Genomic DNA, 19,670 nt, shown 5'->3' on the forward strand with positions numbered 1-19,670 from the left:
GATTTTTTAAGATTGTGTTTGTGCGACACGGAAAACTCCACATTTATGTAAAGAAAGATCACATGCATTTTATATGGAGATATTTGTTTTATTTGATTATTTATTCATTTTGTTACAGTCATCGATTTTGTGGAAATTAATCTTTTTTGTTTAACAATCGCATTATCAACTAATAAATACTTTTTAAATGTTTGATATTTTTGTGATTTTGTTACTATTCGTGAAATGCATTAAGCAGTAAAAGTTAATGACTCCTCTTTCAGTGTTATATGTATTCTTAACACTCGTCAACAGAATGGATTTAACATCTCATATTACTTCATTCTTTGCAGTGGCAGGTAGAGAAAGGACTCAGATCAAGTGGTGAGTCAATTTTCATTGCGAGACACTTTTTGAATTCAATGTCAGTTTTCTAATTGGCGTTGTAATGCAAAGGTTTAGCCCAATGAAATAAGAGATTTTGCCATTTTGAATCAAAGTTTTCACCATTCTGACAGCAAATCAAAGATTTTGCCATATATATTGAATCAAAGTTTTCGCCATCATATATTGAATCAAAGTTTTCGCCATCATATATTGAATCAAAGTTTTCGCCATCATATATTGAATCAAAGTTTTCGCCATCATATATTGAATCAAAGTTTTCGCCATCATATATTGAATCAAAGTTTTCGCCATCATATATTGAATCAAAGATTTTGCCATATATATTGAATCAAAGTTTTCGCCATCATATATTGAATCAAAGTTTTCGCCATCATATATTGAATCAAAGTTTTCGCCATCGTATATTGAATCAAAGTTTTCGCCATCGTATATTGAATCAAAGTTTTCGCCATCGTATATTGAATCAAAGTTTTCGCCATCATATATTGAATCAAAGTTTTCGCCATCATATATTGAATCAAAGTTTTCGCCATCATATATTGAATCAAAGTTTTTGAGGGAGTTGTTCCCTATTGTTCGGTAGGACCCGACCGGTAAGCTTCCTTACTGTGCGAGGGCTCTACTGGAACACATACATATGTAGTAATGATGTATATATCAGATATAATAACATTATATTATAAAACGTAATAACATTATATTATTAGTTACACAGTTAGTTAGTGACCTGATACGGAAAAATACATGGTGTGAAAAGAAAACCCGTATCGGGCGAGGCGAAGTAATACGTAATAACATTATATATCATAATACGTAATAACATTATATATCATAATACGAAATAACATTATATATCATAATACGTAATAACATTATATATCATAATACGTAATAACATTATATATTATAATACGTAATAACATTATATATCATAATACGAAATAACATTATATATCATAATACGTAATAACATTATATATCATAATACGTAATAACATTATATATCATAATACGTAATAACATTATATATCATAATACGAAATAACATTATATATCATAATACGTAATAACATTATATATCATAATACGTAATAACATTATATATCATAATACATAATAACATTATATATCATAATACGTAATAACATTATTTCATAATACGTAATAACATTATATATCATAATACGTAATAACATTATATATCATAATACGTAATAACATTATATATCATAATACATAATAACATTATATATCATAATACGTAATAACATTATTTCATAATACGTAATAACATTATATATCATAAGATGCAATAGCATTATATTGATACATGATATTAAATGTAACTAGCATTATATTAGATGTAATAACATGATATTAAATGTAACTAGCATTATATTAGATGTAATAACATGATATTAAATGTAACTAGCATTATATTAGATGTAATAACACATGATATTAAATGTAACTAGCATTATATTAGATGTAATAACATGATATTAAATGTAACTAGCATTATATTAAATGTAATAACACATGATATTAAATGTAACTAGCATTATATTAGATGTAATAACATGATATTAAATGTAACCAGCATTATATTAGATGTAATAACACATGATATTAAATGTAACTAGCATTATATTAGATGTAATAACACATGATATTAAATGTAACTAGCATTATATTAGATGTAATAGCATGATATTAAATGTAACTAGCATTATATCAGATGTAATAACATGATATTAAATGTAACTAGCATTATATTAGATGTAATAACATGATATTAAATGTAACTAGCATTATATTAGATGTAATAACACATGATATTAAATGTAACTAGCATTATATTAGATGTAATAACACATGATATTAAATGTAACTAGCATTATATTAGATGTAATAACACATGATATTAAATGTAACTAGCATTATATTAGATGTAATAACACATGATATTAAATGTAACTAGCATTATATTAGATGTAATAACACATGATATTAAATGTAACTAGCATTATATTAGATGTAATAACACATGCTATTAAATGTAACTAGCATTATGTTAGATGTAATAACATGATATTAAATGTAACTAGCATTATGTTAGATGTAATAACATGATATTAAATGTAACTAGCATTATGTTAGATGTAATAACATGATATTAAATGTAACTAGCATTATATTAGATGTAATAACATGATATTAAATGTAACTAGCATTATATTAGATGTAATAACATGATATTAAATGTAACTAGCATTATATTAGATGTAATAACACATGATATTAAATGTAACTAGCATTATATTAGATGTAATAACACATGATATTAAATGTAACTAGCATTATATTAGATGTAATAACACATGATATTAAATGTAACTAGCATTATGTTAGATGTAATAACACATGCTATTAAATGTAACTAGCATTATGTTAGATGTAATAACATGATATTAAATGTAACTAGCATTATATTAGATGTAATAACATGATATTAAATGTAACTAGCATTATATTAGATGTAATAACATGATATTAAATGTAACTAGCATTATATTAAATGTAATAACACATGATATTAAATGTAACTAGCATTATGTTAGATGTAATAACATGATATTAAATGTAACTAGCATTATATTAGATGTAATAACATGATATTAAATGTAACTAGCATTATGTTAGATGTAATAACATGATATTAAATGTAACTAGCATTATATTAGATGTAATAACATGATATTAAATGTAACTAGCATTATATTAGATGTAATAACATGATATTAAATGTAACTAGCATTATATTAGATGTAATAACACATGATATTAAATGTAACTAGCATTATATTAGATGTAATAACATGATATTAAATGTAACTAGCATTATGTTAGATGTAATAACATGATATTAAATGTAACTAGCATTATATTAGATGTAATAACATGATATTAAATGTAACTAGCATTACGTTAGATGTAATAACATAATATATCATGCAATAACATTATATTAAATTTACATTTTTTTTTTATATTACAGATGCAGCAAAAATTGACAAACTATGTGTGCGGAAATAAAATCCTTCAGAAGTGTTTTGGGAGTTATATTTTTTATTGCGAAAAGTGAATATGGTACAATAATATACATGTATCAGTCTAATAAATTCCACTCGCATGCAGTTCTAATCAAAATCAAATGTTAGATCCTCTCGCATATAGTTCTAATTAAAATCAAATGTTAGATCTGCTCGCATACAGTTCTAATTAAAATCAAATGTTAGATCCGCTCGCATACAGTTCTAAATAAAATGAGATGTTAGATCCGCTCGCATAGTTCTAATTAGAATTAGATGATTGTAACATCCATGTGACGTAAACAAGCAGGAAGTACGGTTCACTGACCGCATTATCGCCGGCTATTTGGACGTGGAGGCATGACAACATACACGTGTAGTGTAGGAACATGTGCCAGTCAATCGGGCTACTTTAAGATTGATCCAATTTGTCAGCAACTTTTAATAGTGGTGTGTCATGATATTGATAATAATTGACATGTGTTGGTCATTAAAGAATGGCAAACTACGATCATCATAAAGAATGGCATACCAAGAGTGATGTACATTGTACCATGTGATCATAATAAAGATTATCATACCATGATCATGTCGACAGGGGATGCTTCCTCCTCCTAGGCACCTGATCCCACCTCTGTTATATTCAGGGGACCGCGATTACCCAACTCGTAATTTTGTATTCTTTAAAGGAGTTATGAGATTGACCACTGTTCGTTACCTTCACTTTTTCCATGATATAAACAATTATCTAAATGGCATACCATGATGATATGGGAGACATTTTTCTGAACACATAATTGTGTCCTCTGTCGAAAACTGTAGCACCAATTAAAAGCTTTTGAAAAACACATACGGTATTCTGACTTATAGAAGGTCGCAAACTTATAATTAAAATTGAATATGTTGTCAGTGTAGATTTTGATTATGAAAAAAATTAATAGTTATAGGGAAGATAACCTTTCCAAAAACATTTGGATGGGACAACCTCCAATCTAATCAAAATTAGATTCTATGATCCGCTCATCTACTATCGCTACACCTATTTGTAGCGATAGTAGATGAGCGGATCATAGGATCTAATTTTAATTAGATTGGGACAACCTCCAGCTGTTATTAGGTCTAATGCATGGTATCCTGAACAAGATAATGGTGAGACGTTTGAATTTCACTGAGAAGACTGCTCGCAGTAAGTGTAACCGTTACTCCCGAGTCCGTCACCGTTTTTGAGTGGACATCTTCTTTAGCTGGACGATGCATTCCAGCCTCGCTACGTCCACTGCAAATAACTGACCGTCGCTTACGTTGTATTTTGATAGCGTATCTGAAAACTTTTCCTGGGTGATTAGAGCCATCGTTATTCTCTCTTAGGCTTTTCATTTAGACCTTTTGATGGACACTGTCTGCTTATACAATGTAAGTCCCTGTTTATGGTAATTTTAGCACTCTATTGTCCCCGGAGACTGTCTTCGCTACATGTACCTGTCGACTGCCGTCGCTACATGTACCTGTCCCTGGAGACTGCCGTCGCTACATGTCCCTGTCCCTGGAGACTGTCGTTGCTATATGTACGTGTCCCTGGAGACTGCCGTCGATACATGTACCTGTCCTTGGAGACTATCGTCGTTACATGTCCCTGTCTCTGGAGACTGCCCTCGCTACATGTACCTGTCTGTGGATAGCGGTTTTGAGCCTGATGACCAACTCCTTATTTCATGGATTTTCTTGTCATCGCTTACCGTGGCACGGGACCTGTGTGTTCTGGTTATATCCCAAACTCCTTAGTATCAACAGCATTAAAGATGTTATCTAAATGTTTTACACAAACACTATATACATTGTACCAAGTTTGGACCCATCATGCATGGAATCAGAATCTCTACCCCAGGGATCATGAAATTTACAACTTTTGTAGAGGCCTTCCTGCTCCATATGAATATGCATTTAGTTTTTCTTACAAACGCGCGGTTGTAGAGAGAAAATTAAAAGTTTCAAAAAATTGGTGAATTATTTCGCAGTTCTTGCCCAGCCCATAGGTCTCAGGAGTCTTGAAATTTACAACTTATGACCTTCTTGTCCCAAAGTTGTTTCACACCAAACTTCAGAAGAATTGAAGTGCACTTATCAACAAGAAGTAAAAAATATTCATTTGGATGTATACCAATAGGAATAGGCCACGTAACACCGAAGACCTAGAAATTCAAGTCCCATAACTCTGTAAAGACAAAGCTAGTATATCTGGGTCCTCCTCTGTCTAATCCAATTATTACATATAAAATGTATGAAAAATTTCCCCAAGGAAACTTCGATTACTAGTTAGGCCAATTCAACTTAATTAGTAGATTATCATCCGGGGTCACAAAAAAATATGGGGTGGGTGGGAGGATTTTATTTTTTAATTCTTATTTCCCTCGAGAGAAAAAAATAAATGACAATATGCATCACACAAAGTAAATTCACTCATGTCACTGGGAAGCAAGTTTGTTTGAAATCGTAATTTTTGCAAAAATAAGAAAAAATCGGGGTGAGCCCTTTTTTGAGGGGCTGGCGGGGATGATAATCTATCAATTAATTTTAATTGGCCTTATTGTGTGCAACAGAAAGTGCTGACGAGAGGAGAGGGCCCAGATGAATGTGTGCTCGTATCTCAGTAAACCCTTCCGTGAATCAACTAATCTTAGAAATGGTCAGCTGGACAGGAAGTTTATGTTTCTCGCATAAAAAGGACTCAGGGCTGGATTCAATCACACAAACAAACAAACACAAAACCTGTACAAAGATGATAATCCCAGTAAAATTTTACTTTTCTTTATTTCCCAAACCCGTTTAGAAGTCAACAGAACAGATATACTACGTGAAGACAGTAACAACACAATACGTGACCATAAAAAGCTGAAAAAAATGACACACAGATTTTAATGAAATATGAATTAATGCAACTAAAAAGTACAGTTGAACTTTGATATTTCAAACATCAATATTTCGAATACCATGGATATTTCAAAGTGAATTAGAAGTCTAACCCACATTTTCTTTTAAGTATTTTCACTTCAATATCTTGAACCCTCCGATATCTCGAAGTTTTTGAGATAACGGTGTTTGACTGTACAATAATACAATTTAGCAAACATACAAGTGTTACTACAAATGTTTATTGCATAGAAGGAGGGTGCAATGAAATACATTCTAACCTGGGTCTCTGTCAATATGAAACTCCCCTACAGGAGGTTTGTAAATCATACATACTTAATACAATGTAGTTGTAGCTGTCAATCTAATCAAAATCAGACTTCTTAGATCCGCGTCATATACTTTAAATGCGTATTGTAGCGATTGTGAGCATATTTTAGGATCTGATTTTAATTAGATTGCTGTCAGAGTTCTTCAACCTCGTATCAGAAATGGAATGGGAAAACTATCTTGGCAATGCATGTTTGGCAATATGTGAAGCATTTTCGTAAAGAAGCATTAAATACTAATTGTTTACATGTACCTAGAAATAAGATCAAAGTGAAATAAATATTGAAACAAGAGTTGTCAAAAGACAACAGATCTAGTCTGGCAGGTTAAAATTCGTGATGAAAAGCAGTGAACTTTAATCAAAATGTAAACTGGAATCATACAATTTATTTGAGATTCACACCCCCCCCCCCCCAAAAAAAAGCAACCCAACAAGGAATATATAATGTCACATTAGGAAATCATTGATCTGCAAGTCTGAACCACATTGAGGTTAGTTACCGAGAAACAGAATGGCTGGTCACTCCGATGAAGATTTACATCAGATGCAGCATCCATTTCATGATTGTGTACATCCAGTTGCAACACCCAATGAAGTTTGAATTGTGAAGGGTTGATATACTCCAGATTTTCCACTCTTGTTTTTTGGAAATGGGGCCAGGGTCCTTGAAATTGGAAATTTAACAACATTTGTTTCCAAATGGGATTTGCAGTATATGGTTATTTTCTTGAAAAAAAATAAACTCTTATAAAAAAGAACATTCTACCTCTGAGAGAACATCAATATTATTCAATCTTCTGAGAGAATATCAATATTATTCAATCTTCTGAGAGAATATCAATATTATTCAATCTTCTGAGAGAACATCAATATTATTTAATCTTCTGAAAGAACATCAATATTATTCAATCTTCTGAGAGAATATCAATATTATTCAATCTTCTGAGAGAACATAAATATCATTCAATCTTCTGAGAGAACATGAATATTATTTAATCTTCTGAGAGAACATGAATATTAGGGGATCATCGCCACCAGAACACAGAACAGATTGGTTAAGTTTCAGTAAGTCACAGTCGGGTTACTGGTTCAGACATAAATTTTTATGAAGCGTTTTATTTGAACGAGCCAGTAAATTTAAACCAAACTAAATAGGTATACTTAAGATTACAGGGCCATGTGATCGAGTTTCGTTTGGGATGATGCCATTTTTTCATCTTGTAGTAGTGTTTATATTTTATAAGAAACATTTATAAAACTCTGCTCAATTTCCTTTTCCTTTATAGTTTTTTTTTTTATATTAAGACTGGACATGATCCATAATGATAATTTCCTCTGAATGAATAGACATGCGTTTCAATCCCGACCCCATCTTCAACAATATACAGTTATTGACTGGGTTCGAGGACAACAGCTATTTTGTTTGACCTGAGAACGGGTCTGTTGTACGGCTGAGGGCAACCGATCTGTTCGAGGGTCAAACAAAACAGCTGTTGTCCGAGGACCCAGTTAACTATTTTGTTATACACCTTCATTTTTTAGGTTGTTTATACTAAGTGCACATGGTTTGTTGACTTTAAACGGATCGATAGTGTGATTGCGCACATTTATCACCGAATCCACAAGTTTAAAAGAAATCATACCCAATATCCTAATTGATAATTATATTTTGCGTGTTTCTGCTCTGCTTTTCATCCAATAAATTCCGTATTTCATCATCAGTCAAATCAGTGAACCTCACCATTACATAAACAAATCAGCAGACCAAGAATCATGCGACTTGCGTATATAACAGCTTTAACACGAATAAAATAAAAATAAGTAAACTTCATCTTATACAATTGATTCTAGAAAATGATGAAGAAATATTATTTTTTATGTTCTTGCTGTCCCTACTTTGAAGAATTAATTGAATTTCATATTCTGTTGCTGTCGCAAAATGTGAATCTGCCATTTCTCTTTATCCAAATGGCACGAAAAGATTACTCGTATTAGCGCCATATGACGTCATCGGTCAACAGTCTTTTTTAACAGTCGATTTTAACAGTTCCCGGTCCAACAGTTGCCAGAACATTCAAAATGTTGGACTTTTTTTGAAAGGAGTTATATAGGAACTGTTTTATAGGGGTATAACAATTGGTAATAGCCCATTCTGATCCCGAACTATTTAATTATGAGGTCAAATCTTAAGAACAAAGTAAGGATTCTGTGATTGGGAATGGGGCCGAAACTCAGTCCTACATAGAGCAGTGGAAAATCCCTGATACTAATAGACTAGACCATTCAAACATGTTAATCTACTGTCATCACAACAGCTCTCCAATAACATTTGTGTCTTAAGGAGGTACTCTACATCGTCATAATGGCTGATTTCCTTTTAAAACACGGATGAAAATATAAATATCAGCAATATTTGTCTATTCATTTAAAAAATCATTGCCTTGCTGAGTAGCTCAGTAGGTTAGCACGTGGACTACTGAACTGTAGATCGCGGGTTCGAGTCCAGCAGGGGTTTTAATTATTTTCCATATTGCTTTCAACTAAAACTGCATTTTTTGACTAAATAAAGTAAATTTGAAAGTTTTAAATTTCAAAATATTGTTGTAAATATCCTCCACTTTTCATCCATATCAAATTTCTCTGGTGTAGCATACCTCCTTAACAATCCAAAACTACATGCTTAGAGCAGCATTTTTCTCACAAGCAATAACATTTAAATACATTAAATCCCTCATTTAAAATAATACTCTTTCTTTTAAATATAGATCAAAAATACATTTTGCTATTATACATGGTATAAATAATATGAATTCTTTTGCAAAAAAAGCCATAAAAGCTGAAGATTCTCATTCCAAAGTAAATATGAATAATCTCACTCACTTCATCCATAATGTGTGTGTATCTACTTTCATGAAAAATAAAACTATACATGGTGATAGTGACAGAACTGCAGGGACTAAAATTAGTTCTCGTCAGTGGCGCACGTTTTTCCTCCAAACTACCACATTCCATAATTTGGTCGCCTGTGTAGCAACTAACATTTAAAGGACTACATCGTTCTTAAATGCTTCTTTTCTTTCGTATTGCATCAGTGTCAAATAGATGTTTTTCAATTCTTTGTCGTTTCCGTGTTTGAAAAATATGCATCGATTCTGTAATCTGAATCTGTTATAGGTTCTAGCACTATTTTACATTCCCTTTCCATCTAAGTTATTGATGGATGATAACAATGTGGAGACTTTTGGAGGAGGTTAAACCTGCAGAGTCACAAAACAAAGGAACAACAAGTATGATCGCTTGTGTAGAAAAAACAAACGACGGCGTCTGTTCTGGTCTGAATGGAAAACGAAATAACTTACTAAATATTTTGTTTTCATCTCAATTCATCCTAAAGAGTTGTAACATTGACATGAAATATATATATTGGAGGAAACACACCCCCACCCCCCGAAATTTAATAGAATTTCACGGACTCCTAGAATTTGAAAGTTAGGGGCCCGGGTGGCTACCACATGAGAACGGTTAATTTTAGTCCCGGACTTGTGAAATATCTGGGACTAGTTAAATATCACAATGACAGGATTTGTATTCGTTCTTCCTGCTACCATTTGGAGATCTTCAGAACGTCGTACACATCGTTTCGGAAGACACGACTGAAGTAAGGTTCAGGTTTGTCCCGGAGCTTTGTACAGGCTTGAACAGTTTCGTGACGATTTATCTTGTCCTCTATATCCCATATCTCTGACATACCACAGCCCTCCCTACAGGAAAAAGTAAAAATTGAAACAGGATATGTTAACAGAGAGCATGTTAACAGTGACCACTGAGGGCCCTATCCTATTATTCCATGCAATATTATGCAGGTGATTCACCAACTTTCAGCTCTCAAATTTCTCAAAGTAAAAGTTATAGCCACCCCAAGCAGCTTGGCCAAGAGAAGGAGGTCACATTGGACAGCAAACACAAGATGAAGGCACAGCCATCTTGCCCCCCCCCCCCCTCTCTCTCTCACTTTTTCAATAATTTAATAGACCTGTCCTTACAGGACTAATACCTCCACCATCCACATTGTCACATATTTGAAATGTTGTTATTTGTTGTTTTACATCCCTTTCAGAAATTTTTCACTCAAGTTGAAATATCACCAGAAGAAGACCACCACCACAACCCGAAAAACCCACGACTTTTACTTACAATGCTTGACAAAGGAAAAGTCACTAGCTAAATGTACGTGAGCTGTTCAATATGTAATGTGTATTGTACGATATCTCAAAAGCATTCGACTCAAATAGTGAGAAGAACATTACATCCTTTAAAAGTATTCTCCGCAATTTAAAATACATAATTTCAATCTCTGAATCCATTTCTGAAATGTGTCACGGTATGCTGATTTAGGTAGACCTTTGAGGCACTGACTGATGGCTGAGTCAAGGGCTTGTCGGGACTTGTAACGGCGACCAGATTAGAACTTTTTAAGTTTTGGAAAAAAGAAAAAGTCGCATGGGGCTAGATTTGGAGAGTATGGTGGGTGTGGCAAGACGGTAACCTTCTCCGACTTCAAAAATTGCTTCACAAGCTCAGATGTATCTGATGGAGCATTATCATGTAGTAGACGAACAGGCCTAAATCCTGACACAGGGCGTCCTTTATGATAATATTTCTTGAGCTTTTTTTGTATATCATCTTGGTAATACCGACCTGTAACACTTTTGCCCTTCGACACCGGAATTTGTATGGCTATACCATCACATGAGAAGAATATGCAATAAAGAACCTTCTTTGTGCTTATGGTTCTTTTGGCAACTACAGGCCTTCTACCGTGTTTAGTTTGCCATATTTTGTTTCCAATTTTTCTTACTGGTTTGAAATAGTGAACCCATGTTTCGTCACCGGTAACAATTTTTGCAAATTGTCTTTGATTGAATTTGGGAAACATTTTGAGCAATTGCTTAGCGCTTTGTACTTGTAACCATTTTTGGTCATCTATCAATGTATGGCAGATGTATGCATCTGGCAGAAATCTTTCGTACTTTCAAAATACACCCATGATAGCAATATGCCAACAGCTTTGGCAATATCAAGAATCATGTATCTGCCATCACTTTGAATTATTTCCCTGACTTTTGAGACATTTGCCTTGCCTGTTAAAGTAACAGGTCAAGCCAGATTTTGCTGCATCTTTGACGGACTCTGTGCCAGTCAGAAATTTCTTTCTTCACCTACGAACTGTCTCATAAGATACATGTACCTTATCAGACCCATAAACTTCCCCCCAATTCAGTAAAAATCTGCATTACCGAATCACCGAGTTTTGTGCGAACTTTTATATATGCTCTAATTTTTTCAATAGTCTCAACATGTTTCCCAACCATTTTTACAACAGTGGTCAACGACTGGCTCTATTGAAATGACTATAAGTTTAAGACTATGTGGAGCTGAAGGCTCGTGTTTATACCATTGGAAAGGTATTGAATAGAACGTCATCATCTACGAAATCGTGCAAAGCGTTATCGCGCTGTGGTACAATACACATTACATATCGAACACCCCTCGTATATTTGAAGACCAGAAAGACTTGAGTTTCAATACTATTCATTTTCCATAGATACATCATGAGAAAATATTACTGTCAATGACCATAACTTTCTTAAAATTGAACAAATCAATCTGAACAGTGTGTACAGGTTACTGTGTACAAAATTTACACAAAAACTGGTTGAAAGTAAATAAACAATCTCCGAGAAATCTCTGGTTAAAATGGACAGACAGATGAACTAAATTATAAATGACACCGAAACTTCATTTGCAGGCAGTACAATAAATGACCTTGACATCAAGGTCATATGGTAGTATGCAACATATCTGTTTTATTGTGATATATTCCTAAGCCCAAGTCATTTCTAGGTCAATCTTTCACACAGAATCAAATATAATACAGTCATATTTTGGTGGTTATTAAGATAAACAATAAGCCAGGCTTGGATTTCTCAAAAACCCCTCAAACTTAACTAAGTCTCTTACTTTTCTTCTATTTGAGCAGTTCAAATTTGAGTAAAATCTAAGACTTAAGTCCAGGTTTTGACTTAAGGTCTTTCCAAGAAATCCAGGCCATACTTGAGATTGTGGGGTCTCTGAGGCAGTCACAAATGACCTAATCTTTTTGGAACGGAGACAATTCTCCAACAACAGAAAGCATCTTTGGAGACAAGAAGAACTTGAACATCAAACTATATATCATGAGCTGTCAATAAGCAGCATGAACTATCAATAAGCAGAATGGACTATCAATAAGCAGAATGAACTATCAATAAGCAGCATGAACTATCAATAAGCAGCATGAGCTGTCAATAAGCAGCATGCACTATCAATAAGCTGCATGAACTGACAATAAGCAAGAAGGACTATCATTAAGCAGCATGAGCTGTCAATAAGCAGCATGAACTATCAATAAGCTGCATGAACTGACAATAAGCAGCATGAACTATCAATAAGCAGCATGAACTATCAATGAGCAAGAAGGACTATCATTAAGCAGCATGAGCTGTCAATAAGCAGTACTTACTTCTGTTTCCGGACACACCAGGAGTTTTCTAGGATGACAAAGTCCACTTTAAGATCTATCAGGTTCTGTTTGACTTCTGATAAAGGTTTTTTGCTGAACATGGAGTACACCTTCATTGTCCTTGCCCTGCAGAAGCATCATCAAAACTTGATTAAAGAATAAGTACAACTAAGAATACATCAGATGTAACTACATGTAAAATGATATTCAAATGCTTCAATATTCTGTTGAGTTTTGGATTCCAATTTATGATGTAACTGAATTTTTGTTGAATCACTAATGACTCACAATCATAGCCTAAGTTAATTATTTCGGATGTCCATGGGAATTTAAGTCAAGATCTACAATATATCGTAACACTGTTTCCTACAATAACACTAGTATAAATCTACTGGATAATTAAGATCTACAATATATCGTAACACTGTTTCCTACAATAACACTAGTATAAATGTACTGGATAATCAAGATCTACAATATATCGTAACACTGTTTCCTACAACAACACTAGTATAAATCTACTGGATAATTAAGATCTACAATATATCGTAACACTGTTTCCTACAACAACGCTAGTATAAATCTACTGGATAATTAAGATCTACAATATATCGTAACACTGTTTCCTACAATAACGCTAGTATAAATCTACTGGATAATTAAGATCTACAATATATCGTAACACTGCTTCCTACAATAACACTAGTATAAATCTACTGGATAATTAAGATCTACAATATATCGTAACACTGTTTCCTACAATAACACTAGTATAAATCTACTGGATAATCAAGATCTACAATATATTGTAACACCGTTTCCTACAATAACACTAGTATAAATGTACTGGATAATCAAGATCTACAATATATCGTAACACCGTTTCCTACAATAACACTAGTATAAATCTACTGGATAATTAACATCTACAATATATCGTAACACCGTTTCCTACATACAATAACACTAGTATAAATGTACTGGATATTCAAGATCTACAATATATCGTAACACTGTTTCCTACAATAACGCTAGTATAAATCTACTGGATAATTAAGATCTACAATATATCGTAACACTGTTTCCTACAATAACGCTAGTATAAATCTACTGGATAATCAAGATCTACAATATATCGTAACACCGTTTCCTACGTACAAGAACACTAGTATAAATCTACTGGATAATTAAGATCTACTAACAATATATCGTAACACCGTTTCCTACGTACAATAACACTAGTATAAATGTACTGGATAATTAAGATCTACTAACAATATATCGTAACACTGTTTCCTACGTACAATAACACTAGTATAAATCTACTGGATAATTAAGATCTACAATATATCGTAACACCGTTTCCTATGTACAATAACACTAGTATAAATGTACTGGATAATCAAGATCTACCTATCGTAACACTGCTTCCTACAATCAGATTTGCTCCATGCATTATCATATGGACATTTTTTGAAAGAAACAGTGCCGTGTTTCTTCTGTATATAAAAAAATTCCATGATGTAAATTCATCAAACCTAAGTCCAGCATCTTCATAATGTGGATGGTTAACGATGGGCCTCCCTGTGCACAGCTTAATGGTGGCCATGGTTGGCATAGGTCCAGCAAATACAGCTTCTACAAGGATGAGAAATTATACACAGTATAATCACATTTATAAGATTATGTTAAATGATTGATATAAATGTAAACTGGTAAACAAGAGGCCCACAGGCTTTATCAATCACATGAGTATTAGTTGAAAGTATCTCTAGCCCCAAGGACTATGAAGTTTATAGTTTAATTTTCCTCTTCTGTATATCTAAGTTAAATTATAATATTCTGTAGCAGTATAAAATGGGATGTGTTGTTAATACACAAATGTCCTTGAAAGTGTCTGTACTGATGAAAGATTTTACATAATATTTGTTATACATGTATTAAATGTTACACTATATGACTTTTTAAGACTGCTCTAGAGTGAAAACCCTGAGGTTGTAAAATTCACTATTTTGGCATATCCTAATTATGCATTTAAATTTGATACAGAAGGAACCAAAATCCCTACTCATGGGATAATCAAATTTACAATTTTGGTAAAGGGCAATCACAATCTATATCCGTATTGTTCCAAATATGCTTCATACCAAATTTGAAAAGAATTTAAAGGGCGGTTATCTGTAAGTGTCTGGATGTTTATGGTTAACTTGTAGGAGTCTGGATATTTTTGACCTACTTTTACCAGTCTGTATGTTTATGACCTACTTTTACCAGTCTGTATGTTTATGACCTACTTTTACCAGTCTGGATGTTTGTGACCTACTTTTAGGCGTCTGGACTTTGATCCACTCCACCATTTCTTCCAGTGGGAAGTTGCTATATTCTCCCATGATACTCCACTGGTGCATTATATTCTGGATTCCTTCAATTGTCATACAGGCTATCAGAACAGTCACGACAGCATAGTGTTTCTCCTTGCTTCCAATCCAACCAAACAACTACGAAAGTAAAATCATCAGACTAAGACACCACAGTTCCCCGCCACCAATCCCAACTGTACAGGTGTGAAATACATGTAAAACCAAACATGCTTGCAATGTACATGTACACTGCATAACCCACCTACTATAATAATATCTACCTCTATCCATCCAACATGAATATTAAACTAATTAACTTCTGCTTACATACAGGTAACATTTGTGTTTTTTAGGAGCAGCTACATTATGCTAACCATATAAACATACATCAAACCAGTCACGGTGGCTCAGTGGGAGAGCGTTTGCTTCCAAAAAAAGGGCAACGTCCCTCCATAAGGGACATAATTAAGAAAAGGTAAAAATGATGTAGTGTCCTACATATTTTCTTCTAAAGAACTGCCGACATAGATAGTATATAAAATCATGTATAGTAACTGGTCGTTGTGGCTCAGTGGTAGAGCGTTTGCTTCGTAACAGGGAGGTTGTCAATTTGAGCCCTGTTTGTGCCATGGCCACATCAATCCTAAGATGTGATAGTGATTACTCCTTCGCCAGATGTTCAGCATTAAGAAGTGAGAATCACGGGTCTTTCAAATATGACCATAAAAACGGAGGTCCTGTCGTGGTAGACGTTAACACATTAAAGAACCCTCACTGCTACGGCCTTGAGCACTAAACCAGGTTTAAATTTGTGGTACTTCACTTACAGCTGAAAAAGCTAATGGACAGACAGACGGAAAGACAGATGGAAACAAACGTCATACCATAAAATGTCTCGTTTTAAACGGACATGATGTGAATGCTGGAGGATATTATTCGCTGAACATGATCTGAATGCTGGAGAATATTAATCGCTGAAGAGAGGATAATGGTAAAAGCTTATGAATGGATGTTGGACAAAAAGTGATCAGCTTGCTTGAGCTTTCACCCAGATGAACTAAAGAAGAAACTTAGTGATTATTAATGATGAATATCATGTAGTGTTTTGGTGTAGTAGGATTTTCACTATTTTAGATGTTTGAAATTCAGTCGTAGAATTTCGGTGTGCAACAGTCATCAATGCATTTGTTTCCAAACAATTTTTGGAATAATAGTGGCTAAATCAGACAGTTTGTTGACATATTTGGTAATGGTCAGATTTTTACCTTTCTGGAGGCCAGTAGTGATGTCATCAGACACAGGTGAGGTGTCCAGAACAGTTTCAGCCTCATAATGATAACGGCCATCAGTGTGAAGGCAGCCAGCTGGAACATGTGGTACACATACTGAAAATCAAACCAAGTCACATAAACAGGAGGGGCACCATATCTAAACTATACTAAATTTCTGGTGAAGTTCCGTAGCATCAGTAGTAATATCGTCCACTGCAATTGTCTTGCACATTTAAAACTTGAGTCATTCAGAACTGAACACCTATAATGAATTCAATCTAAAATATGGTTGACCCGTTTGAACTCTGAGGCTTGATTCAAAAACGAATCTGATCTGCTGAAACCGACAATCAACATTCATTCATATATTGTGAAAGTGACCACAAGTAGATATACTGTATAGCAGGTTAATATCGCTGTCAGAAAAAAATCGTGATTTTTTCATTTAGCAACAAATCGCAGTCAGTTTAATTCTGACACGGAAAAACAAATTTTAATATCTTTCAATGTATCTCTTATCAATATGAAAGATTAATTCACTGAATGTTAAAATTCGTGGAAATTTTGTCTCAGCGAAAATTAACTCCGCGAGTTAATTTCCTGCTATACAGTATCTTAAAAGGTAATCCTAAGATGAACTAACATTCTACATCCCCTGTGGTACCTTCCAAGAAGTGGACTCAGAGATGATTTTTAAAGAATTTTCCTACTTATTCCTCCAGGACTATTTATACATACTATGACCCCCACCCTGACCCCTAGGGTGTAAAGCACTTAAAATTAACAACATGGGAAAGCTTATATATTGATTTCAGATCTCAAACATTGCTGCTATGGTTCCTGTACTGAGAAAATCATTTAAGAATTTTATGAACCTTTAAACCCCCATTGTGGCCCCATCTTGGCTCCAGGTATAATGATTTAAATGAACTTGAATCTTCAGCATACATGTATAGCTTCTACAAGTAACAGCTGTTTCTGAGAAGATCTCATCTCACTTCATTTACTATTTCTTAATTATTTCCTTTTGACAGGGGTGGACATGGTCCATCACTTGAATGAATTCCCTTCAAACTTGAATGCTCTGTGACAGACTTGGTTGAAATATGTCTTATGGTTTAAATAAGAGGTCCAAAATGTATGTACATACATTAACACCAAGGATCACCCATGAAAGCTCGAAAGCTTATTTCAAACGGGGTCCTTTTGTGGCATGGATGTTGGTGATAGGGTCATTTAGAGGAAGGAAACTGGAGTACCCAGAGGAAACCCATGTGTCTGACCGCCATACCCTCTCACATACAACCACTGCCGATCATGGGCATTGAACTCGGGTTGCAGCAGTGAGAAGATAAAGCGTTAACTCTGCACTACCTAGACATTTGAAGATGCTAATATTCATCAATACAATTTGAAAACATTTCACAATAATATACTTAAGATACAAAGGTTTACCAGCATCCAATGAAAAGTTTTGTTACTCTTCCCAATAAATACAGCCAATGAAAAGTTTTGTTACTCTTCCCAATAAATACAGCCAATGAAAAGTTTTGTTACTCTTCCCAATAAATACATCCAATGAAAAGTTTTGTTACTCTTCCCAATAAATACATCCAATGAAAAGTTTTGTTACTCTTCCCAATACATACATGTACATCCAATGAAAAGTTTATTACTCTTCCTAATACATACATCCAATGAAAAGTTTTGTTGCCCAATACTTACATCAGCATACGGTTTACTGCGGTGCTCCCCATCCAACACAATGTCTTCCTCTGTAGTGGGCGGATTCAACTGACTAGTCTCCATTTTAATCAACTAAAACATGGAAAAGTAATATCACAACATGGCCAGCATCTTCTCTATTCCATTAACATGTATCAAAATGGCAATGCTTTAGGTGCAAACAATTCAAATGTTTATCATTTATTCTGGTATTTCATTCAGGAAAACAAAACTGAATCCTAATTGAGCAGTCACATATGAATAATATGTTGCTATGGGGAAAGATCAAAGTCTGAATGAACATCTAAGGACAAGTAGTTAGGGTGGTGTGTGTGTTAAAAGTTTCTGTCATCCAACATCTAAAGCCAAATAATTGGGGGGTGGGGGGGGGGGGTGTTAAAAGTTTCTGTCATCCAACATCTAAAGACAAGTATTTGGGGTGGTGTGTGTGTGTGTTAAAAGTTTTTGTCATCCAACATCATATAACTTTTTGAGGAATGCATTAACTTTTTGATATTACAATTAAGATTGCAAATACCCTTTCAATTGTTAATATACAGTAGGAAAAGTATATATGTAGAGTGTTATTCATCAAGTGCTATCAGGATATTTTAATAAATTTGGAACAAAATTCATGTCAGACTCTTTATAAAAACTTTGTGAATTTAGATTTTGTCTGACGTTGAACTTTTGATCTTTCCCCACAGTCTGGTCACAAGGACTGAAAACACTTGATATCCCCTACCTTGATGCTGAACACAATAATGATGACCCCGACAGTGGGCAGTAAAATAGTCTTCAGTAACTTCAGGTAAGTCTATATATAAAACAACATAATAGATTATCAGTAACTTCAAATAAGTCTATATATAGTAACAATGATTTATCAGTAACTTCCAGTAAGTCTATATATAGCAATATAATGATTGATCAGTAACTTTCAGTAAGTCTATATATAGTAACATAATGATTTATCAGTAACTTCAAGTAAGTCTATATATAGTAACATAATCAATTATCAATAACTACCAGTAA

The 19,670-nt window shown here is 33.7% G+C and overlaps 1 protein-coding gene across 2 annotated transcripts in view; it reads right to left on the minus strand.

The window, feature by feature from the left end:
* Nucleotides 1-6,268: 6,268 nt before the first annotated feature.
* The window catches only part of LOC125666883 (probable C-mannosyltransferase DPY19L1), a 44,602-nt gene continuing 31,200 nt past the window's right edge, over nucleotides 6,269-19,670 (minus strand). The window contains exons 15-21 of one of the 2 annotated variants that reach the window (XM_056152086.1): nucleotides 19,381-19,452; nucleotides 18,636-18,728; nucleotides 16,905-17,024; nucleotides 15,603-15,777; nucleotides 14,818-14,917; nucleotides 13,280-13,405; nucleotides 6,269-10,478 (exon numbers count right to left, since the gene is read on the minus strand). In XM_056152086.1, coding sequence (XP_056008061.1) covers nucleotides 10,319-10,478; nucleotides 13,280-13,405; nucleotides 14,818-14,917; nucleotides 15,603-15,777; nucleotides 16,905-17,024; nucleotides 18,636-18,728; nucleotides 19,381-19,452 — 846 coding nt within the window. In that variant the 3' untranslated portion in view covers nucleotides 6,269-10,318. Of the gene's footprint in view, nucleotides 10,479-13,279; nucleotides 13,406-14,817; nucleotides 14,918-15,598; nucleotides 15,778-16,904; nucleotides 17,025-18,635; nucleotides 18,729-19,380; nucleotides 19,453-19,670 lie in introns of those variants that run through there. The other variant, XR_008799372.1, reaches the window with a different exon arrangement.

Source organism: Ostrea edulis, chromosome 10 (genome assembly GCF_947568905.1).
Source record: "Ostrea edulis chromosome 10, xbOstEdul1.1, whole genome shotgun sequence".
NCBI lineage: Eukaryota > Metazoa > Mollusca > Bivalvia > Ostreida > Ostreidae > Ostrea > Ostrea edulis.